Source organism: Stegastes partitus, unplaced genomic scaffold, assembly GCF_000690725.1.
Source record: "Stegastes partitus isolate 25-593 unplaced genomic scaffold, Stegastes_partitus-1.0.2 Scaffold851, whole genome shotgun sequence".
NCBI classification, from domain to species: Eukaryota; Metazoa; Chordata; class Actinopteri; family Pomacentridae; genus Stegastes; species Stegastes partitus.
The window spans coordinates 86,378-108,484 of record NW_007578582.1 but is presented as its reverse complement, the minus strand read 5'-3'; the positions used below and the strand labels follow the sequence as shown (position 1 = coordinate 108,484).

Below are 22,107 nucleotides of genomic sequence, written 5' to 3'. Positions count from 1 at the left end.
GACAAACGGAGACTGGACCTATCAGTTTCACTCTTACCTGGAGCACACACCTGGTGGGAAGGACAAGGTCAGCTGCACGGTGGACCACGCCAGCCTCAAGGAGCCCAAGATTTGTTCCTGGGGTGAGGATTTTCATAGTGGATCTTAAGTGTTATTTGTGTGTTTGTGTGTGTGTACTTTACACATTTAATCTACATCTTCCTTGTTCTTTTGTTGCAGACTCATCCGTGGATCAGTCGACAAGGAGCTTTGTAGCTGGTGGAGTCTGTGCTTTGATTTTGGGAGCCATATTTGTTTCTTTGGGTCTGACTCGGTACTGGAGGAAAAGCCGTCCAAACGTTTCTAATGTCCTCTAAAGTCAGTCAGTGATGCAAACATTTTCATCTTCAAAAGCTTAATTGTATATTTGTGTGTGTATTTAATATCTGTTGAAGGTTAGTGTTCTCCAGTCCAACACTGATGTTATGTAGAACTTAAAATCTGATTTTGATGATCAGCCGTTGCCATAAACAAGCCTGAGGAGTCACTTATATACATTAACCTGCTTTGAACTGTAGAAAGTGTATCGTCAGCAATTTTAAGTTAATATTACTCCATTTGTTTTATGCAATCATTTTATAAAAAATGAGTACGTTATCATTTTGAGGTGAAATAAATGAAAGTTTTTTAATTACAGGGACATTTGTACATCTGTGTTGAATTTTTAAAAAGATTTAGGGGCTTTAACAGTTACCATTGAGTTCACTTTAGAAACTTGTGACAAAGTTAACTATCATGACTCTATATAAAAAGCAGGTATCCATCGACACTCTATATTGTCTTTTTAGGGGGCTTTCTTAGGTCTAATCTCTGCCAACAACACCTATAAGTTTGAGTCTGAACTGATCACAGATTTGTGAGATTAAGTCTGTAAAAGTCATATCTTTTATTACTATTTTCAAATATCACACATATCTTAAGATGTGGAGTGAACCGCGTGACACTTTTCATTACAAATGCCGATGAAATTGAATGTTTTTTTCAGCTCTCTGCAACGTTTACCACGTTCACCATCTGACATTAGCATGTTAGCCTGCTAGCATTTGCGAATTATCAACTGAGGACATAAAGCTGGCTGAGCTCTCAGAGGCCCTCAGCAGTGGTTCCATCCCATCGTCACCGCGGTTACACACACTGGACAGACAGAAGACATATGTGTGTGTCAGGACATACCGTCTCCATGGCGACGGTAAACAGGTCTGTCAGTGTGGCTTACACACAGGTGAAACATTAGCCGGGCAGAGACACAGAAACCACACACACACATACACATTCACACACACTGTGGCCGGTCAGGACAGATGGCGGATTCACAGCGAACATCTGAACCCGTCAACTTTGTGCATCAAGATGAAATCTGGTAAAAACCTGCTGACTGGCATTCTTCATCGCTGTGCATTATTTCAGTTACCTTCTATGAAAATATGTTCATGACTTCTGTTTGCTGGAGGTTTATTATTGTGTCTTTTGTTTGAAAGAAGTAAACTGTGTAAGACATTTTTGTGACCAAAGAAACTATATGTGAGCAACACTGTTCTTCTTCTTCTTCTATTATTATTATTAGTAGTAGTAATAGTAGTAATTATTATTATCATTGTTATTATTAATAATAACAATCCTCATCATCATCACAAGATAAATACGTATCTCATTATTAAGTGATAAGTTAGTGTGTTGTTAAAAAGTGATATCTTGTTATAATAATAATACAATAAAAAACTTTTCATGTTATAACAAGATACTGATCTTTTTTTTTGTTTTTTTTTGAGGAGTGACAGTTCAGCGCTTCCATAATATAACTGTCAACATTCATTTTTTCTCATCTCATTTTTGTGATATCATTTTCTTTTATTATTTATATGATAACTAAATCATGTCATGCTAACTTTTAATTTTACATCATAATAAATGACATCTGGTTTGTCGTAATCACCTGTTTTAATGACATACATAGAATGTGCAAAGAAACAAAAAAGTTTAAATATAAAATATGCTATATGAAGAACAACTTTTTGGTCAGACTGTCACCACTTTTATGTTGTACTAAAGAGAAAAACACATCATTAAAATGCGATACTGTTTTAGGAATACAGTCATCTCTAATAATTTAATTTTAAACCCTCTCCCTTCTCAAAGTTGCAAATTCAACTATTTATGTCATAGCGGAAGCAAATCTGCAGGTCGGCCTGCTTCGAGCATGTTTTGAAGCTCTGGAAATTTAACTCTCAGCCGTCAATAGAAGTGAATGAGGGTCAGATGATAAGAAGTGTTTGTGGTCAGTTTGGAGTCGGTCGAAAAAACTTAAAGCGTGCAGCAAGTGGTTGAACCTTCTGTTTCTTTTCCCTTCTTTCCCAAAGTTCTGTATAAAGCAGGAAGACACAAGTAGCACTGACTCTGTGTGTGTGTGTGTGTGTGTGTGTGTGTAGGAAAGCACATGTAAAACTTGAGAAGGATTCAGCTGAAGTCTGGCCCAACAAATGGGGTTTCCTGACCGAGGCCTCCAAAGAGGTACAACACAGACACTTGAACATTGCAGTTTGTTTTACAGTCCCAGTCTCAGATATAGTTCATAGTTACAGACTGCCCTCTGCTGCTAAAATAGAACTGCAGCAAGTGCATAATAAAGACGAGACACCAGATTACACATATAAGCAACGAAAGCTCTTTTCAGACAAGGGATACATAACATTACTGGTTTCATCTGTCTGTCATTCAAAATTAAGTCAATTTTTGCTAATTTTCGCCACATCTTCAATCAGAAATACCTGCGAAAGTGATGGCGAGAGCAACAGTACATGTGTGACGGCATACAAGCTTGACTTGTGACATTTTACTCAGCTTAGCTTAATAAGATTCTCATTATGACTTTTACAGTGAAGTGAACGGGATGTTTATTCAGACGTGATGCTAACACGTTCAGATGCCATCAGACTAATGGAAAGGAGTGCATGTTTGTAAAGAGCCAAATAAACAGTCCTCAGTAAAGACCTTTTCTGTTGTGTGCTTTTCAGTTCAAGATGGAGAGTGAGAAGCTGAAGAAGGAAGCCAAAGTGGCGCAACCTCTGAGCCCTCCAGAAAAATGCATTCATGTATGATCTATCTATCTGTCTATCTGTCTATCTGTCTATCTGTCTATCCGTCTATCCGTCTATCTATCCATCTATCCATCTATCTATCTATCTATCTATCTATCTATCTATCTATCTATCTATCTAATGAACTTTCACACAGCCTTTGCTTCCTCCCTCCAGGTCGAACCCTCTCCTCCTTTTCCTCAGACGACCCAGGGCTTGATCGGTTGGCGTTCAGCTCACTCGCACCTTCAGCTGGAAAAGCCGAGCACAATGCATCATGGGAGGCGTAGTTTTCTGAAGGAGCTGGGCTGGCCTCATGGCGCCTGCAGCTGAGTCCTCGTTTCCTTGTTGCCTCGGCAGCGATTCACTGACTCAGTATTGCATGTGGATGAAATTACATGGCAGGATGGATCGCACATGTTATGGCTTCTACGGAGTCTTAATAAAAAAACAAATATCTCTCAAAACTTTAACTTTGTACCAGATGTTGTGGATGTGAAGTGACAGGTGATCCTATAAGTGTATGCCACAATAATATTCAACAATTTTTAAAAGAAAAAAAAGTCTAAATGCTCTGATTTTACCTTCCTACAACTGAATATTTAGTAGTTTCCTTATTCCTCTGTGACACTAATCTAAACATATTTGGATTGTGGACAAAACAAGAAAACATAGAAAGTTACTACAAGTTCCATCCTGGAAAAATAACCATAAAGTTAAATCAAAACCATCATAAAACAATTTAAAAACATAAAGCTATAACTTTGGCAGGATTTATTTCAGGACTGCTTTATTTCATAACATAAGTTTTTAGTTATTATTAATCAATCAGGTGTCAGAAATTAAATTAACTTCCAAGTATCATGATTAATGATTAGTTTAAGTGTTTTATCAAGAAAGAAATCTCAAAAAATCTTTAATTCCAGCTTCTTAAGATTGAATATTTTGTGGTTTCCTTTTTCCTCTTTGTCAGTAATCTGAATATCTTATAAGACATTTGAGGACATTACCTCAAGTTCCATAAAAAACCTCTCTTGAACAATTTCGAAACCCCAAACTAGAACTTTCTGAGGGTAGAAGTTGTTTGCGGGACGGTTTTATTAGCCTGAAGTAGTTTTCTGTTCAGTGTCGGCTGCCTCAACATCTGTGCAAAAACAATCTGTACGTGGCCATAATCACAAAGCAAAATTAGAATATTAAATTTAAGTAATAAAGCAGTAAACTTGAAGAGTTGACAACCGTAAATTGTGGAAACATTTGGTCATCCGTGAAATCCCCCATCAGCGCGTCACACGCATGACTCACGTACGAGCGCTGACGTAATGACATCACGAGTTGTGGCTGCAAAGGCGGAAGAAGAGACAAAAACAACAACAGCGGCGGCGGCAGCGGCTCTCCGGCTCGGCGACGGTAGTTGACAGGAACCGGGGCGATTTACCACTTATCTGTTCGGTATCACGAAGTGCCGACTGGCTGTGTGCGTTCACCACACCAGTTACTGTTTACATTTATCGGCAAAATGTCGTCGTTCATGAGACTGTTCGGTGGCGGGGGTAAGGGTGGGAAAGCGCCGACACCCCAGGAGGCTATCCAGAAACTCAGAGAGACGGAGGAGATGTTGGCGAAAAAGCAGGAATTTCTAGAGAAGAAAATCGACCACGAGCTCATGACGGCGAAGAAGAACGGCACGAAAAACAAACGAGGTGAGAGAGAAGCTGCTCAAAGTGCGCAGTTTGACGGGAAAGTCCAACCGCTGGCTGATGTGTTCGCTAGCCTGCAGGCTAACTCAGGACAAGGAACAGCGAAGTTGGCAGTTGACAGGCTGTTCTACCTGAGCTCAAGTCCGTCCACACGGTCACACGACTCCATTTTTAAATATCTCTTTAAGGCCAGCGCAGTGTTAACACTAAATAAAACAACCGTACCGAAACACGAAGTAACTAAAAACGATTAAAAAGAGAGTTATTGACGTATGAACTTGGCGACGACGTTGGTAACGTTTGAGAAAATTAAAAACAAGTTTGACGAAACCGACCTGGGACGTGCTTTTAGCCATGTTACCAACTTCCTGTGTAAATGTGGCCTTGCAGTACTTTAACATTCCCACAATGTTGTGTTTTTTTTGTGCTGTATTTACTTTGAGTTGTCTCACAGTTTCTCCATGTTGTGTTTGTACAACAACTACTTGTGTGTCCTCTGAACAACACAAGCCTCAGCGTGTGGATCTCATGTGTGGACTTTATAATCAGCAAATAGCTCAAATATTTGTTTTTGTGAGTTATAAATTCTTAGAAAAATGTAGATGCTAGTTTCCAAAATTATCTGGACGCTTTTCGTTATCTGGATAGGAAACAGTTAACCAGCAATTAGTCTCAATTAAAAGATATTCTCTCTCTTGATGCCTTTGAGGTATTTCAGATTATTATTTTTTTGTACCTTTAATATGTGACTTAATATTTTCTTACACAAATCTATATTAATGTTCCTTGCGCTGTATTATACCAAAAGATAGGTGGTATTTAAATACCATCTTAGCAAAAGTTTTAGCTTAAAAATGTCTACAAAAGCCATCGCTTTAGGTCACCTGGTTGAGCAGTACAGGGGATGACTATATCCCCATGTACAGGGGATATAGTCTCCAATGCAGCAGCCATGGGTTCGAATCCCGCTCACGGCCCTCTGCTACAACCCATTCCCCCACTTTCCTGTCTCTCCTTTGACTGTCCTATCTAATAAAGGCAAAAAGGGGGGGAAAAAAGTCTATAAAAGTATTCTAATCAGTTTTATTTTTTCAAAAAGAGTAAAATGCAACGTCCATTTCATGTGAAATATTAGATCCGCAATGATCTTGTCAACTGCTAATTTAATTGGCTGCTGTGTCAATGATTGATTTATCAGTTTGGGTAATTTAAAAAAATAAAAAGTCAAAGTTTTCTGATCTGAATATCCTTGGCTGGTAGACAATACAAGACGTCTGTAAGCCGTCGTGGGCTTCCAGAAGCACCAAGTGACTTTTTTCACCATTTTTATAGACCAAACAAAGAATCAATTAATCAATAAAGTAATTGACAATGAAAATAATGGTCAGGTGCGGCCTTCTTAAATATAACTTGCCCTTAAGCTCTGTTCACGTCATCATGTGGAGTAATCCGTCAGCACTGAATGCATTTGCAGAAAGCAGAATTCATTTGCTATTTTTTATTTATTTATATTTACACTCTCTAAATCAATTAATTAATGATTCAATTGATTTCCCATTAAAATCTCATAATGACACAGTTTCAGACGGGCAGCTTTTATCACCCCTCTAGCCTACCTCTTACAGGGAGTGACCAGACTATCCACAACTTCTGATTCCTGTCGGATGCCTGCTGGTTAAATATTAATTTGATGCGGCCGGTTTTCTAGCTGTGGTTGCTGGGACATCTGCTGTGCCACTACAAATCCTTTCTTGGGAAAACAGCACAACACAAACATTCTGAACACCTGCATTGTCAGCGCTTCTCCTGCCAGGTTTTTTACGGGATGGTGCACCTCTTTCTAACCTGAAACCTGATTGTCAACATAGTTCATCCCATTATGAGCTCCACTCTCGCTCTGAGGTGAATGATAACATACAAGGCATATCTTCCTCATAATAAACACACCAAGCCTGATAGGTTTAGTTTTACTGCTTGTTGTTTCTGCGTTTTTACTACTATGCTAACAGAAGCAGCAGCCAATAAAACAGACTGTGGACAGTGGAAAGGAGCAGGATAATAGAGGAAAAAAACAAAAAACGAAGGGTCACAGAATCAAGTGACCTTATGCAGTTGAAGGGGGCGAAATGATTGAAGCTCTGCAACCTGCATAATCTGATAATGATTTGTGTTGATGTGGGGTAATAATGTTATCAGTCTAGAAATAGGCCCAGGTGCTGATATAATCTGATCAAACTGGAGCTGTCATCTGCCGTCTGGCTCCTGGTGGACCAGACCCACCACAGAGTAGATCCCTAAAGTTGTTTTGTGTGTGGTATTGATAGTTGGCAGCCTTGGACCCAGTGGACACTGAGCTGGTGAAAATATTTTTCAGTCTGTAGTGGCCTGGATGTGTGTGATAAATAATAATTTAGACATCTATTTATTTATTACATGACGTGTGGTTATAGATAAATGCCTGTTGAGGTTGATATTCGTCTTCAAATACTTCCTCTTTTTTAAACTTCAGCTCCTCTTGTTGTGTAGTGAAAACCAGGATTACATTTATTATTGGTTCGTCTCCATAACCTGCCCGTCTCTCTCTTTGTTGCATTAACTTTTTTTTTAGTTTTACACACTTTCACTTTGTAATAATTTCAAAATTGTGGAGCAAAGTAAAGGAGAAAGGTGTTTGCTCTTGGAAAGTGTATCTTTGAAGCTTTCTGGCCAAAATTGGTTCTAAAAATGTAAAAATGGCTGCTTTAGGTCACGTCACACAACACCAAGTGCATCTCTTTGAGGTGTGTGCCTAAATAAATAACCCTAACCCATCACATAGAAACCTTTCTCAGCTTAAGCAACGAAGAATAATAGGTTTCATTCAGGTTGACCTTTGCTAGAAAAACAAAGCTATTCAGTTTTTCCACAAACATTTTAAATAGTTTTTATTTTTGACACGTAGCTTGAACAGCAAAAGTGTTGGAGCGACATGCAGCAAATATTATAATATTTCTTTAAAAAAAACATTCTTTTTACAACATAAAATATCCACTGTGTGTGTGTTTTTATAAATAGCCTGAATCAGATAAGAGCAGGCTGCCTTCCACTGAACTTTCCAGGCCACGCCATCTTTACTGTCGCTCACAGATCGTTTCAGTTACGTGTTGGTGCTCAAGAGGGAGACAGCAAGCAGCAAATAGTTTACTACTCAACCCAGATTGTTCATTTCCCATTACTTTTTTTTTTTTTTAACCTAACGTCTGCCACAAGCTCTAATCCAAACTCTAAAACAATCTTATCCAGAAACACTCATAGCGTACGGTTGATCTCTTGTTCCCTTATCGCTCCCTCCTGCATGACTCAGCAGGTTTGGGTCACTTGTAGGTTTCAGCGGCTTCCTTCAGGAGCTGGTTTTCCATGGCAGCACCAAAGGGGAATACCCAGTGTTGTGGTCTAGACGAGCTGCTGATTTACACAGAAGAATGACCATTTAGTGGTTTACATTTCTGACCTCTTAGTCTATCCAACAGCTACTGCTGGATTCCCAAACGTCTTGCTTTTCCGTTCAGTGTGAATCAAACCTCTGTGATGAGATGCAGGTCAGGGACAAACCTGAAGCAGCCTGATTGAAGTACGCTGCGTCTGCATGCAGAGATTTGGCTCAGACAGGATTTTATCAGATTAAGTGAATCGTGCTTCATTAGGAGAATGCTGTATTTCAGCATGCAAACAGTTTGCTGCAGCTCGTCACAAAGCAAGCTGCTGCTGCTGCTGGAATGAAATGCCACAAGTCACAATGCTTCATGTTGTACTCGGACATTTGCTAATTGTGGGAATCCCAAAGTCTTGCACGTTCCATAATTATTGTTAAAATAAAGTTTCCTGTTTTTTTCATGATATAAAAATAACAGTGAAGTGATATTTTAAGAAAGCAAATATTTATGTGTCCGTTTACTTATTTTCACTACAAAACTCATCAAATTCTGTCACTTTTGGTAGCTTGTGTTTGCTGCTTGTTTATAGGTGCCACTTAATAATCTGTTTGTGTCTCTCAGCAGCTGGTATCCTAATGTTTAAACACTCATTTAGCAATAAAAAAAAAACCTTTGTTAAGAGCCACTGGTTTATTTTTATAGTGAGAACAATAATAAGAATTCAAAATACAAAAAAAACATGTGTATGTGCTCATTATAACAAAGATTAATTACCTTTCATGTTACCAGTGCACTGTTTCATTAAATTTTATTTCTTGTCAGGCATTTATATACTTATACTTAGACCTAAGAGATGCAACAATAGGCGTATAAAAAGCAAGATAGTGAAGAAATGGGCGAGAGGTGTGTTGCTCCACCGGACACTTTAAATAGCTGTTAGCATTTTTGCTGTAAGACTTCTACACTAACTCCTTGTCACCGTCTCTCTCTCTCTCTGTCCAGCGGCTCTGCAGGCCTTGAAAAGGAAAAAGCGCTACGAGAAGCAGCTGGCTCAGATTGACGGGACGTTGTCTACCATCGAGTTCCAGCGGGAGGCCTTAGAGAACGCAAACACCAACACAGAAGTGCTCAAGAACATGGGCTACGCCGCCAAAGCAATGAAGGCTGCACACGAAAACATGTAAGAGAGACATTAAGAAACAAGCGAGAGGGTTTATTATTGTAGGTGGTTGAATGTGTGGTAAAAAATACTAAATGTTCAGTCAGTGCTGGTTTTGTCTTTTCCTGTCCCGTCTCCTTTTTTTTTTTTAATCTGTTTTTGTGCCTTTATGTTTGTATTCGTTACCTTTTTTCTGCATGTCATTTTTATATACTGGTTTTTTTTTTCTGTATCTTCTTCCCATGAGTTTCTTTTCTCTCTTTATTTCCTCATTTCTGCTCTGCTTCCTTCTCCTTCCTTTCAGTTTTCCCCTTTCTTCTTTAGAACTTTCTTCTCCTTTTCCCCTGTCGTTTATCCCCTCCTTTTGGGTTACACCACGGCTCTGGAACTACTTCTTCTTTACTGCCAATCTTAGGGGATTACTGTATAGACATGTTGTCAGTGTTTTCGTTTTGGTCGGTGGCACATGATCACGTCTGTATGTATTTAGTTACTTACATCATCTCTGTCTGTCTTCCCGTTTCGCAGGGACATCGACAAAGTAGACGACCTGATGGCCGACATCACAGAGCAACAGGAAGTGGCCCAGGAAATCTCTGATGTCATTTCCAGACCAATCGGCTTTGGGGAAGACTATGACGAGGTGAGGAGAAATAGAAATGTAGAAAAGAATGGTATCCACAGAACACTGAATATGAATTGACCTCTAGCTGCCTTATTCTTGTTTTGGTTTTTTTCATCCGTTCTCATTTGAGCAGTGAGGTGCAGCCACAGCAGATAGGAACTGGTTGAAATATGAAATCCGATGCTGAGATCCTGACTTGATTTACTCTATTTCTAGCCTTTAATTATATGTATATGTTGTGGATTCATTGTGACAAAGAAGTTAGGTTTCCCATTAGCTGTCCAGTTTTTTGGAGCCTGCATTCAAACATTCTATTTCAGGTCTTTGTGATCCGGTAGGTCGTCTGTGATTTGTTGACACAACCCTGACATCTCCGTTGTTTTTAGGATGAGCTTATGGCTGAGCTGGAGGAGCTGGAACAGGAAGAGCTGGACAAAAATCTTCTGGAAATCGAAGGAACAGAAGACGTTCCTCTGCCCAGCGTACCATCTACATCACTTCCATCTAGACCAGGTACGACGTGGCACCGTAACAGGACTGGCTCTCCAGTTCTTTTTCACATCACTAACATCTGCTTCACATCCAAACTAATCCCCACGTTTTCCTTCCGTTTGTTCCGTGTTTAGCCAAGAAGAAGGAGGAAGAAGACGAGGAAGACATGGCGGACCTCGAGGCCTGGGCAGCTAACTGAGCCTGCCCTGCTAGCTAGCTAGCTCCCCCCCACCCCTCCTGTCTGTCTCTCTGCTAACAGACATCTGGAAGAGAGACAGGGACTCTGGGCTGCTGAGCTGGCTGCTGGCGTACTGCTCTGTCTTAAAGCCTACATCCCAATATCTAACCATACCCCGACCCTAAAGTATGCACTCGTGCACATGTTTGCTGACTCCAAATGAAATGAACCCGGGCTTTTCTCTTTTGATTAGTGTGACAGAATGAATCTCTTTGCTCCTGCTGTTCACTCCTCCGATTCCAAAAGGGCACAGAGTATGGAAAGACAACGCCATGCCTAACAGCCTGTGGTTATTTATACCAGATTTCTCTTTGTAAGGAAAAGAGAGCATGAATGAGCACTTAGGTGCATACTTCTAGGGAGGGGTGTGCGGAGGAACAGGACGAGGCTTGTTTCTTGGAGGAATATAAAGAATCAACAGATGTGTGGGGGATTTAAAAAAAACAACAAAAAAAACAGAACGACAACATGACCCAGCCATTTTTCTGCTTCCTGCGTTGTCATCTCTCAGCTCTTCTACAAAGATGACGACTACCCAGTTCTGCTAAATACCAACAGCAGCAACAAAAGATTAATAATGAAATAAAAGTGTAGGACTTTGTCATGAAATGCCACTGTTAAATTACATAACAAAACGGTCCCGTCCCTGTCAGTCATGTCTCTTGCTGTTACTCATCAGGAGAAGCTCTGGATGTAATCAGTTAAATTATAAATAAGAATTTGGGGGGAGGAACATTTTTTTTTTCAGTAGAACAGTTATTTAAAGGCAGACGTGAGTGTTAAACGGATTTTTCGGTCCGCTTCGATTGAAGTGAGCGGGAGAGGGACGCTAAATCTGGCACGTGCTAACTCGCTAAACATGCTAACTTACAGCTTTTCCACCACAATCACAAACTCTGAATTCTGGAAAATAATGTAATCCATGTATGATAGTAACGACTTCCTTTTGATTAAACCTTTGAATTATCTTGTGACCCTCTTTGATGTTTTTCCAATTCGAAGTCGGCTTTACTTGCGATCTCTTTTCCAAATTCTTTAGATTTATCACGCGCTTAGATTTTGTGTGGAATTCAGTCTTACAAGAACAAGCTCAAACCTGCCAAAGTTGTGCCTGGAAGTGAACTCTCTGGCAGGTGTGACCGGCTGCTCCTCCCTACCTTCGAGCAGCATTAAACACTTCCTCCACGAGACGGTGGGCAGTCTGCTGACAAACCACCAGCCTGTTCTGCTGTTTAGAAATGCAGGTTTAGTTAAATAATGATCAATAGTTATTAGTAGAGAAGCATCGATACTGCTATCAGTGCTATAACGTCATGTTTTATGCTTCATATTCAAATTCAGGATACAGCCGACTCTGCTGCGTCTGCTGGGGGCCAGGCTTCATTATGTTTCCAGGTACATTATATGTATTTAAAGGTACAACACTAAGTCACTTGAGGACCCCTTTAAGGATAGTGTGGAACAACTGTGCTCACGTACCTCTAGTGCTTTTCAGCCATAAGGTTTCTCTAGTTTTAGAATGTGTTTCTAATGCAATGGAGGTAAATTAAACTAAATTTATGTTTAAATGTAGTTCTTGAACCAACTGCACATATTTTGGTTGTTGTCGGAGCTAAATTCCTACAAAATGTCCTGACTGATTCATACAAATCAAGTAGACAAAATCTGACAAACATCCCCCATATAGCTGCTCGTTGACGTTGTGACCGTTCATACAATCAACCGATTACTCCGGTGCGGCTGCCAGAAGGCCCGTTACGACACCCCGGACGGCCTCCGTGACTGAAAATGAAATCGCTCGTGCCTGACACCGCCAGCGCCTTGCCTGTCTGTGTGGTTTAACAGTGACAAAATCTGAGAAACTCCTACACGGGTTGCATTTAGAGAGGACGAGTGTGAGTGTGTGATGTTTTTTCAGCCTTTTGACACAGTGACCTCTTGTGAAGTCAAATTGCGATGGTGAGATGAATTTTATTCTCTTTTTTTTGGAGGGGGGGGAATTTGCACTTGTAGTACTTAATTGATTTAAGCATCGAGTGATGAACACGGGGCGGCTTTGCTCCATGTTGGTCTTTGTGATAAAACCATGACGTGAGCGAGTCCAACCTCTGTTCTCTGCGCCGCCGCTCACGGCTGCAGTCAGTCTTTCTGGTAGCAGACGGGTTTATGATGGAAGAATTGGGGCCGATGGTGAGTCAGACGGATGGTTGAGATTGCACATCACACCTGATCTAGGAACAGTTAAGTAAAATAAGTAGCAAATTGACAACTTTCGCTCAATTTTGCAGTGCACAGAAACCTCCAATATGTTCGAAAATGGGTCGACCCCAATCCTGACATTTATAAAGAATAATAGTAATAAAAAACTTGCATATGCCAATAGCATTTGTTTTCCTTTTTTTTTTTTTTCCTGTTTACCTCAGATATCATTCATATTCTCTGTGCTCTGTGCTGAAACACAATGTGACCTATAGCCAGTTCTGCCCAGAGCTGTATAAAGAGATGGACATTGGAGACTTTCCATGTGGCAGTCATGCGACTGTTGTTCATGTGTGGCTGTATACGGTTTACCTTAATAAAGTTGGTATTCAAAGCAAGCGTCTGCGCTGTTGCGTCTGTACAGAGAGGGATGAGTATTCCTCTCATGTCTTTGTGAGTCAGCAAACATCTGGAGCTTGGTTCTGTATCACTGCCAGTGGCATCTGGGATTTAGGAAATGTGATGATGGTCAACACAAACTGTTCCTCAGAAGTATTTTATTGCATCCAGCTACATTTACTCAAGCAGTGTACAGTTTGAGGTCCATGTACTGTTTTTGTTTTTCTATTTTACTACTTTAAACTACATTTCAGAGCGAGTTAATGTACCTTTTACTTCACTACATGTGTTTATTTGTATGGTTAGTATTCAGATTTTACAGATGATCAGTTTCAGAGGTTGTGATTGAGCCTGAGTGCAGCTAACATGCTAGCATTTAAAGTCATTTAAAGTGATTTTATTTTTTTAGTAAAACAGCATGCTGGAGCGAGCACGATTATTATTGTCTTTGGAGTCGACTTGGTAGAACCACAGGGGTTTGGATCTGGACTCAACCCGCTTCACAGTCGTAGAAGCCTCATCGTAGGAAGGTAGCACCACTTAGCGCCCATCTTGGTGACACCCGCGAGCAGCTACTTCAGGCTAGATCCTGATCTAAACTAATGGGGACTGAGCCGTCACAGCATTTTCAAGGCCTCTGGGACATAAAAACTGCATGTGTAGACTCACCAGTTAAACTTCACAAACCTGCTTTAAAATTCTGGTGAGTTTGCCCCCAAAATACATTTTAAAAAGCATTTTCCCCACAGATCATAGTTTCACAGTACTGCACTTGTGTCAGTGCAACAACGCGATTGGCTGGATGTTTCGCGCTTTGGCTGCTCTAAAGGAGATGATTGGCTTTTTTAAAAGGGAGAGCTAGGACATGTGTCAACCACCTCTCTCCTCCAGTTGGTCCTTTATAACGTCTCTGATTGTAGACAGATGTTGGCCTCGTTCCACATTAATTTCCTCCCACGCAGTTATATCAAGAATAATAAAACCTCTGCCATGTTCTTTGACCCGGGACGTTCCTCTGCTCACGACTATGAGCCAGTATCTAATGAAATATAGTGACCAGCCACCTAACGTCATGCATGACTAGACAAATCATATTTATGTTAAGACAAGTCATTATTCTTAATAGCTTAATATCTCAATGTAGATTCTTCTCTAGCCAAGTGGAGCTTTGTTAAGAGGTGAGATTAAGGAGTTAAAGCGTCGTGACCTTTTACACCAAAGACCTTTAATGGAATCTGCTTTAAGTTATCTGGAAACCTTGTCTATCCTAACTGTCTATTTCATTTGTGTGGCTGCTGAGCTTCTCTTTCAGAGTCTACTGTGCTGGTGAAGGTGTTTCTTCTAAGTGCCCTTTGGGTATAAATAGAGGAGCTAAGTATGTTTCTCATGTTTTTTCCCCTTTATTTGGTGATTTTGTTTTAATGTAGTACTCATATGCAGACCAATTTGCCTAATAATCTTTTCTACACACACTTGTCCCCTAATGAAATGAAATGAAAAATACTTTATTCATCCCAGAAGGGAAATTCAATTTCATTCATCAAATTCAACTAATTCGGATGTACTTGTGAAGGCACAACAACAAAGTACCTCTGGCACCAATAAAAGTGTGCATGCCTCTGTCATAAATCACTTAAATGTCAACTGATTCCAAATAATATCACCTCCCAATGATTGATTTACTTCTAAGTTGAACAGCTGTGTATTCGCTCTTGTGTAAAATATTCTGCCGTTGTTCAGAAAAAATGTTTTCAGCTGCTCTTTGCTGGAGGGCTTGTGCTGCACTGCTCTTCTGTTTAAGATATCCTGAAGGTGTTCTATGAAGTCAAGTCAAGCAGCATTCTTGGGCAGGTTAAGGTTTTTTTTTTCTTTTAGAAACTCTTGTGTAATTTTGACAGCGAACTTTGGGTGTTTGTCTATATTTGATGCGTCTATAAATGTCATCTCGCCAACACTGTTTGCTCTCATGCAGCTCCAGATCATCACACTCCCACCTCTGTGCTTCACTGTCAGGACTACGTTATCACTGTGGCAGTCCTGGTCACGTTCACATCGAACTGGCTAGACCCCACCCGAGCCAAACAATATTGTTTTGGTCTCGTTTGACCAAAGAATGTGCTCCCAATATTCTTTTTTTTTTTCAATTTCAAGGTTGAAGTTTAATGACAAAGAGCAGTAAAGGGGTTCTCTTATAGATGCTGTCTACAAAGGTTCACATTACGAGTCCTTCATATTGTCTTAGCTGTCAAAAAAAAACTCAGATTTACACCAATAATCCCTGTGCCAAGTCTAAAGCACATCCCAGCCTTGTTTTCAGAGCTAGATTGGTAAAGTATTGCACTTTCTGTGGCGCCATTTTAGGAAGTTGACCGCTGCAGCTCTGATTAGTGGAAATAAAGACTCCTTCTTTATGCCCTGATTACTGCTGCAACTGTGTTTTGACACATGTTTGGTTGTTCATTGATTGTTTTTTGTTGTTTATTTAATCAGCTGGGTTAATTGAGAACATATTCTCATTTACAATAACGACCTGGCCAAGAGGCAGCACAGAGCATCCTTCTCTATTCATATGAAGTCTCACAGTCAGATTTTTTAAAATTCCTCTGTCAACTCTTTTCCTTGTGGAGCCATGATGCAAACATACAGACGGACACAACTCATAGGTCCAAAGTTGAAAAAGTCTAGTCTAGTTCAGTTAGGGAAAAGTAAATAGTGTTAAAGCATGCTTCATGTGTGTGATGTTAGAGAACAGGACTGGGAGTATTTACCAAACCAATACTTCAGACCCCCCTATAGGGGCGACGGCCGAATTGAAATATGCTCCTAAATTGGCTATAACATCGTATTTCTATTAGAGAGCTCCGGCTAACCTTTGACCGTCTTGCCATTTGAATAGTTCTTATCTCATATCAGTATTGTTCTCATTGACCACGGCTGCAGATAAAGTGGAGGAAGCCAAACCTTTGTGTGTGCTTTTTTTTTTTAGTTAATTGCAATTTGTAGCTAGATTACAAGTGTGTTCATGAGTCTGTGGTACAAAAAACGATTAAATACTCATAAAACTCAGCAGTGTTGGTACCAGGTTCCTTCCACTGTGACCAAACTTGATCTGTTACCTTGAATCTATTCGTTTATGCAAAAATACTGCAGAATGTTTAAACTCATTAGACATTGTCCTCCAAGTAGCCGTCCCACAGTAAATCATTTTCTTTTGGATTAAAGTGTTATCTTATCCTATCTTAAAGCACAGTGTTATAGAAGATGCCAAACAGCTGTGCAGCAAATCTCCACCCAGACACAGTACTCGATAAAATGATGTGTCATCATTACTTTCACTACGAGCTACTGAATGATGTAAAAAAAAAACATCAGCTGATTTCTGTCATGTCAGTCGGCACCAGTCCAGACCTCCAGACAGTTATAATGTGTTAAATTCTGGATTAAATCCAAATGTGGCTGCACATAGTTGTGAGAGAATGTGAGCGAGAACCTCAGACTGAAACAAGTTCCAGTTTAGAGGAAATATTTAACAAAGGCCACAACCAGGTTAGAGTTATGCTTATTCTCAGTGGACACACACAGACACACATTTACAAAGCGCTCTATGTAACTGTGCATTACTCAGTCTCTCCTGAAGTTAATCCCTCAGTTTGATGCATTTATTGTAATTTCTCTGTTGTGATTTTGGAATCGGGTCAAAATATTGCAGGAGTATTGACTAGTTTCTGTGTTGTAGGTCTCAGTAGCACTCATAGTACTAAGACGATGGAATGTAGTTTAGCATTTAACCAGAAGAGCAGTGTCAGAATGAACAGAGTGTTATGGGAACATGAATATATTTGCTGTATAAAGTAAGTGTGGTGCTTTAATCAGTGTTTTGAGGGCAAATGTGACACGAAATTAGAAATCAGGCCAGAAATAGATATTGAGACAAAATTAAACATAATAAATTTGAATACTAGAGGCATTTCATGTTTTTTTTTTATGATGCATTGTGCTTGTACTATCAGATCTTAGTGACTTTATGAGCTATTTATTTATTTATTTATTGAAAAGAACACTTTGTGCTGAGTGGGTGGATTCTGATGCAGGGTCTTATGAACAAGGCAGGGCCACAAACCACCAAACCACTATGTGCTTGGGGGCTTTCAGGGCCTTCTGAAAGCCTTTTTATTTAGCTAAATACAAATGTCCCATTATGATGCACATGTTTGCACTTCTTGCAGGAGCATTTATGTTACTGAGTAAGAACGCTGCGAAGTTTTTAGACTGAAATGTGCTGCTTGTGCAACCTGCATCCCAGTAAACCCAAAACACACTCACTCTCTCACTCACTTTCAAACCAAGAAAACACCGACAGAGTCCAGACAAAACTCGCTCCAACTACACAAACACTGAACGCCTCCTCGCCAAAGCTCCGGTTGTGATTGGCTGGCCGGCCCACGTCACCCGTTAGCCAATCATGTTACCCAACGGTGGGGCGGGAGCAGCGTCAGCCAATAGGAGTCCAGAATTGATCCCGATTTGAGCCGCCCTGTCGTGTAAACTCGTCCGAATGTGGCTCCGACGATAAAAAGCGAGTCGTCATGTTTCTGTCCCTCCCTCTCTGCCTCTGTCCGTCGGCCAGGCTGCTGCTGCATTCAACCTCCCCGGAACAAAACACCTGAAAGCAAACAATGTCTGAGAAACTTCCCTTCAAAGTTGGTGAGTGTCAAGGTTTATCTTTTGCGCTTTGAAGTTTAGCGAAGTAAGGCGGCCGGTTTGCTAGCTTGAATGCTGTTAAGTTTACAGTAACGTGCATTGTCAGGAAACTGCGCTCACAGGAGCCACATTCAGCTTAAAAATTAACCGTGCAACGAGAAACGTATATTGAGTTGTTTGAGTCCGATTTGACACTTATTCCATTGCTTTTAGCTGTTTTCTTTGAGCTCTGTTGTTGCTAACTTGCTAGCGTGTTGCCAATTTAATGGCGTCACAAATGTCGTTTAAAAAGCTAATAAGCTTGTTTGCTACTCGGCAGCCATTTTAGCTGGTAACCGGTACATTTTCGCTTTCTGACAGTCTCAGTTTGCAGACTTTGATGCAATTCCGAGAATGAATCGACATGTCACAGTCGTACTAGCGCCGAGCATGGGCTTCACCGTGAACAGAAACTACGTCCGAAGCCTCTGGATGTTGTAGTTTATTAGGGGAGCGAGAGACGTAACGCCCCTCTGCCCGGTCTGTGTTTGCAAACTGTACTTCCCGTGATGCCTTGCGTCTAGCCGCCAGTTTCTGCCTGAGTGACAAGAACAGGCAGAGATTAAGCTGCACTGTGTGCAACTTACATAGCAGTAATGCTGGAAGAACACGTGGTGTTTCTGTACCGCGGTTCTTGGGGCTGAAAGGTTTTGATTGTGTGAAGTTTCTGAATCGGAGTCCGGTTTTATTTTTATGCATTAGGTGTCTTTTTTTGCCTCCAGAAGTGGAGAAGCTTCATATGAAGGGGAGAAATATGAAAATTAATAAAAAAAATCAACATGTGTTGTTAGTACTTTGCTTTAAGAAATTAAGAACTCATTGAAATGAAAAGCAGTAATTCTGCTGAAAATGTCAGGGAATCAAAAAACAAAACAAAAAAACATTAAGGTACTTTTTTTTTTTTTTTTTTAAGACCATGCAATTTCAGTTTGTCTTCACGAGCTACCAAATGTGAATCACACCTGCTGTGACTGCTGCTCTGTTGCATGTGAAGCAGCTGCTTCAGAGAAAAAGTTGCACAATGACCTGCAGGCAAATATGCCTGGTGCAAAGTCTGCACATTTTTCAAGGACTGCATGCAATCAGTGGTCAAGGGTTCAAATGAGTGCCTGCATCTGTTAAGTCTTCACTTGTTAATTCATCCTGTATCATTCATTTACTACGAGCAGTGCAACATTTTGTTGTTCCTGTCAGAGGGTCAAGTCAGAGCAGCGTTTTGTGTTTTTGATGTTGGAGCTCTGGTGCTGTCGTTATTTTATTATAGCTACAAAGGCGAGCCGACGAAATTGCCTTTTGTTTCACCACCTCCACTGTATAGATTAATCAATTAGATAACGATTGATACTCATTGAGCTGCAGCGACAGAGTGGCATAAACAGATGCCCCACTTATTAATTGCATGGTCTTCTTGAGAACAATATCAAAGTTTACGGGGACATGGTAAGCAGATGGCATGCTAGTAAAACAATAATTAAGAAAAAGCAAAGTTTTGTTGTTGTTGTGATAAGACACATTTGAGCTTGTGTTCTTTATTCGTTCGCAAGTTTCAAATGCAAAGTTGCACTTACTTTCATTCAAAGTAAAACCTTCTCCACTCTTGAAGCTAAAAAACATGTGCTGCAGCAGCTGTTGTGAGGTGAAAGGAGCGACTGTGCAGACAGTGCAAACCTGTTGTGTCACAGCTGTGGCTGTGTTAATTTTCCCACTATGGAAACAGCATGGTCTGAGAAGAGAGGGGTCTATCCTCCCCTATGAGAAAATGACAGTATTGTGTAAGGATTAGATAAAAAGGAGGGGATACCATTAGATAATTAGATATGCCTGTTTTCTCAATACATTCCAGCAGATTGTCTGGTTAGTAAAGACGAGGTCCTGATTAATTTTTAGCGCGACTGTTAACATGACGGGTTAGACATACTTTTGTTTTTTTTCCGTGTGTGCAAGTTTAAATCATGTTAAGATGTGTGCAAAGTCTCTCAACAAATCTAGACATGTTTAATGTTCTTGTCAAGCATCTGGTTGTGTTGTCAACTGAAATGCAGCTTTTGATCAGTTTATTGTGGATTGATTACAATGGGTTGTAACAAACTGGAATTATTTAAGACAGATTTTTAATTTGACATAACACAAGGAACTGTTGTATTATTGGGAACAGTTTCTCATTAGGATAAAATTGGATTTTTAAAAATTATGTTTAAAACTACAGACTTATCTGATTCAAACAGGATTAAAGGAAGTTCTGCTGTTTATGGTAAATGTAAGGCTTTAATCCAGCTGTGTCTCTCCCTCTTCTAGCCGACATCAGCCTGGCTGAATGGGGACGCAAGGCCATCGACATCGCCGAGAACGAGATGCCCGGCCTCATGAAGATGAGGGAGATGTACGGGCAGTCCAAGCCTCTGAAGGGCGCTCGTATCGCCGGCTGCCTCCACATGACCCTGCAGACCGCCGTGCTCATCGAGACCCTCACGGCCCTCGGAGCTGAGGTGACATTTACCAGCTGTTTATTAGTGTTTGTTCATTCAGAGAGCTTCTGGTGATCAGTCTTGACTTGAGGAAAAGCGTTTTTTCCTGCTCTGGTAGTGTCAGCAGCTGTTTCCTTCAAAATTCATTGAACTTGTGCAAATTAATGTATATGAAGCCCTTTTTTTTTTTTTTGATCTAGTTGCATTAATCGGACTCTTTCAAAAGATTCAAGAGCAGTAAGTGCAGGGGAAAAAAGTCACAGTTCAACATGATCCACTCAGTCTGGTCGCCATTGTTCAGAAGTACATGAAGTTCAACACAGTGACGTAGGAACACCTCAGAACGAGCATTTTGTGTAACGTAAAGTAGCACATAGGTATATTCACAATAGTGTAGGCTGCTTTTGGAGGAACTGAGTCCTTCTGCTTTTCAATTTAAGAAGCCCATCATACTCTATCTTATACAATCTTGAACTTTGAGAGTGGACACGGAAACCTTGTAACATCATCTGGTTGTACATTTGCCAGTCGTTTTTATAGGAGACAGGACAGGTTTTGCCAACGTCCAAATTTGACAGTTAGTCTTTAACCACTGATGGCTTCTCGAAGCACGTAAATGGTTTATGTGACGCATAAAAGCATCTTGATGATCAAATATAACTCTCTATATTTGCTTTCTTTAGAACAAATCGTAGCTTTTGTGGCACCAATGTGTGGAGCTCAGTCAAATAGGCCTAATGTTCAGCTTCTCTGTGGACTTTGTTTGCCGCCTCATGTCTTGCTCAAGTGTAGTAGTTATTGGGAGGACAAGTTTATTGATCCATTTTTCTTTTTGGAACAAAGCATCTGTGACTGTGGGATTTTCTGTCTCCCTCTGTGTGTCTCAAGGCCAGAGTGTTTTGTTATCATGCTGGTTTTATCTGTCTGACCAGGACTGGTCTCATCCTGCAGGAACCTGCAGCCTGAGAACCAGCGGAGAGCAAATAACGGCCTCCTCTCTCAGCATGTTTTTGTTCCCTAATTTCTTTTACTTCTCACACAGAACTAGACCAGCAGCACTGTTGCAGTAAAACAAGAAAATCTTAACTTCCATATTACTGAAGTTGGTCATTCTTGGGTTTATATTAGTTTTTTTTCACATGTCTAATGTCTGTGTTTAGGTCTAAATGGCTCTTAGCTTGAACAATGACTGTTCATTATATTGAAAGGACACCAGTAAATCTTTGAAATATTGCTAATATAGTTCCATGTTAATGACCAGTGGGACCAGAGACGTCAAATCCTCAGTGTCACTTCTCAAAAATGAGCCATAAATATGTCTACATGTGCTCTTTGCCCTGTTTAATTAAGATAAACTAAAGACTGAAGGACACGTTCTATAGCCACACAGCCTTGATGGAAGTCATGGACTTTTGCACTGTGTTTGGGGTTATAGAGAACGAAAACAACATATTTGTCACTAACTATTGCTATGGTATATCTAATTGTGTTATAGGCAGACACTAGGCACATTATATCATAAGTGATGCTGGTTTAATGCCCCTTGAGGCGTTGCAGCCCAACC

The 22,107-nt window shown here is 40.4% G+C and overlaps 4 protein-coding genes across 4 annotated transcripts in view; all 4 read left to right on the top strand.

Annotated features, from left to right (window-relative positions):
- LOC103365551 (H-2 class II histocompatibility antigen, E-B beta chain-like) overlaps window positions 1–786 on the top strand; it is an 8,659-nt gene extending 7,873 nt beyond the window's left edge. Inside the window, exons 4-5 of the mRNA XM_008293015.1 lie at window positions 3–122; window positions 220–786. Of these exons, the coding sequence (XP_008291237.1) occupies window positions 3–122; window positions 220–356 (257 nt within the window). The 3' untranslated portion in view covers window positions 357–786. The remainder of the gene's footprint in view (window positions 1–2; window positions 123–219) is intronic.
- A 238-nt stretch (window positions 787–1,024) lies between these two features.
- Window positions 1,025–3,529, top strand: LOC103365542 (uncharacterized protein C20orf85). The gene is made up of 4 exons (XM_008293003.1): window positions 1,025–1,399; window positions 2,466–2,547; window positions 3,051–3,128; window positions 3,291–3,529. The coding sequence occupies exons 1-4, from the start codon at window positions 1,341–1,343 to the stop codon at window positions 3,444–3,446; spliced, it is 375 nt and encodes a 124-aa protein (XP_008291225.1). The 5' UTR covers window positions 1,025–1,340; the 3' UTR covers window positions 3,447–3,529.
- Window positions 3,530–4,457: 928 nt separating this feature from the next.
- LOC103365540 (charged multivesicular body protein 4Ba) lies at window positions 4,458–13,333 on the top strand. The gene is made up of 5 exons (XM_008293002.1): window positions 4,458–4,816; window positions 9,229–9,406; window positions 9,914–10,028; window positions 10,397–10,523; window positions 10,637–13,333. Exons 1-5 carry the CDS (start codon window positions 4,633–4,635, stop codon window positions 10,699–10,701), a joined length of 669 nt encoding a protein of 222 aa, XP_008291224.1. The 5' UTR covers window positions 4,458–4,632; the 3' UTR covers window positions 10,702–13,333.
- A 4,592-nt stretch (window positions 13,334–17,925) lies between these two features.
- ahcy (adenosylhomocysteinase) overlaps window positions 17,926–22,107 on the top strand; it is a 10,893-nt gene continuing 6,711 nt past the window's right edge. Inside the window, exons 1-2 of the mRNA XM_008293013.1 lie at window positions 17,926–18,042; window positions 20,374–20,588. Coding sequence (XP_008291235.1) covers window positions 18,015–18,042; window positions 20,374–20,588 — 243 coding nt within the window. The 5' untranslated portion in view covers window positions 17,926–18,014. The remainder of the gene's footprint in view (window positions 18,043–20,373; window positions 20,589–22,107) is intronic.

Excerpts from the sequence above, each read along its gene's own strand:
- LOC103365542 (XM_008293003.1), top strand. The coding sequence starts at position 1,341 with ATGGCGGATTCACAGCGAACATCTGAACCCGTCAACTTTGTGCATCAA. Across the intron at positions 1,400-2,465 it reads GTGCATCAAGATGAAATCTG|GAAAGCACATGTAAAACTTG; the intron begins GTAAAAACCTGC and ends GTGTGTGTGTAG. Across the intron at positions 3,129-3,290 it reads CTCCAGAAAAATGCATTCAT|GTCGAACCCTCTCCTCCTTT; the intron begins GTATGATCTATC and ends TCCTCCCTCCAG.
- LOC103365540 (XM_008293002.1), top strand. The coding sequence starts at position 4,633 with ATGTCGTCGTTCATGAGACTGTTCGGTGGCGGGGGTAAGGGTGGGAAA. Across the intron at positions 9,407-9,913 it reads AAGGCTGCACACGAAAACAT|GGACATCGACAAAGTAGACG; the intron begins GTAAGAGAGACA and ends CCCGTTTCGCAG. Across the intron at positions 10,029-10,396 it reads TTGGGGAAGACTATGACGAG|GATGAGCTTATGGCTGAGCT; the intron begins GTGAGGAGAAAT and ends CGTTGTTTTTAG.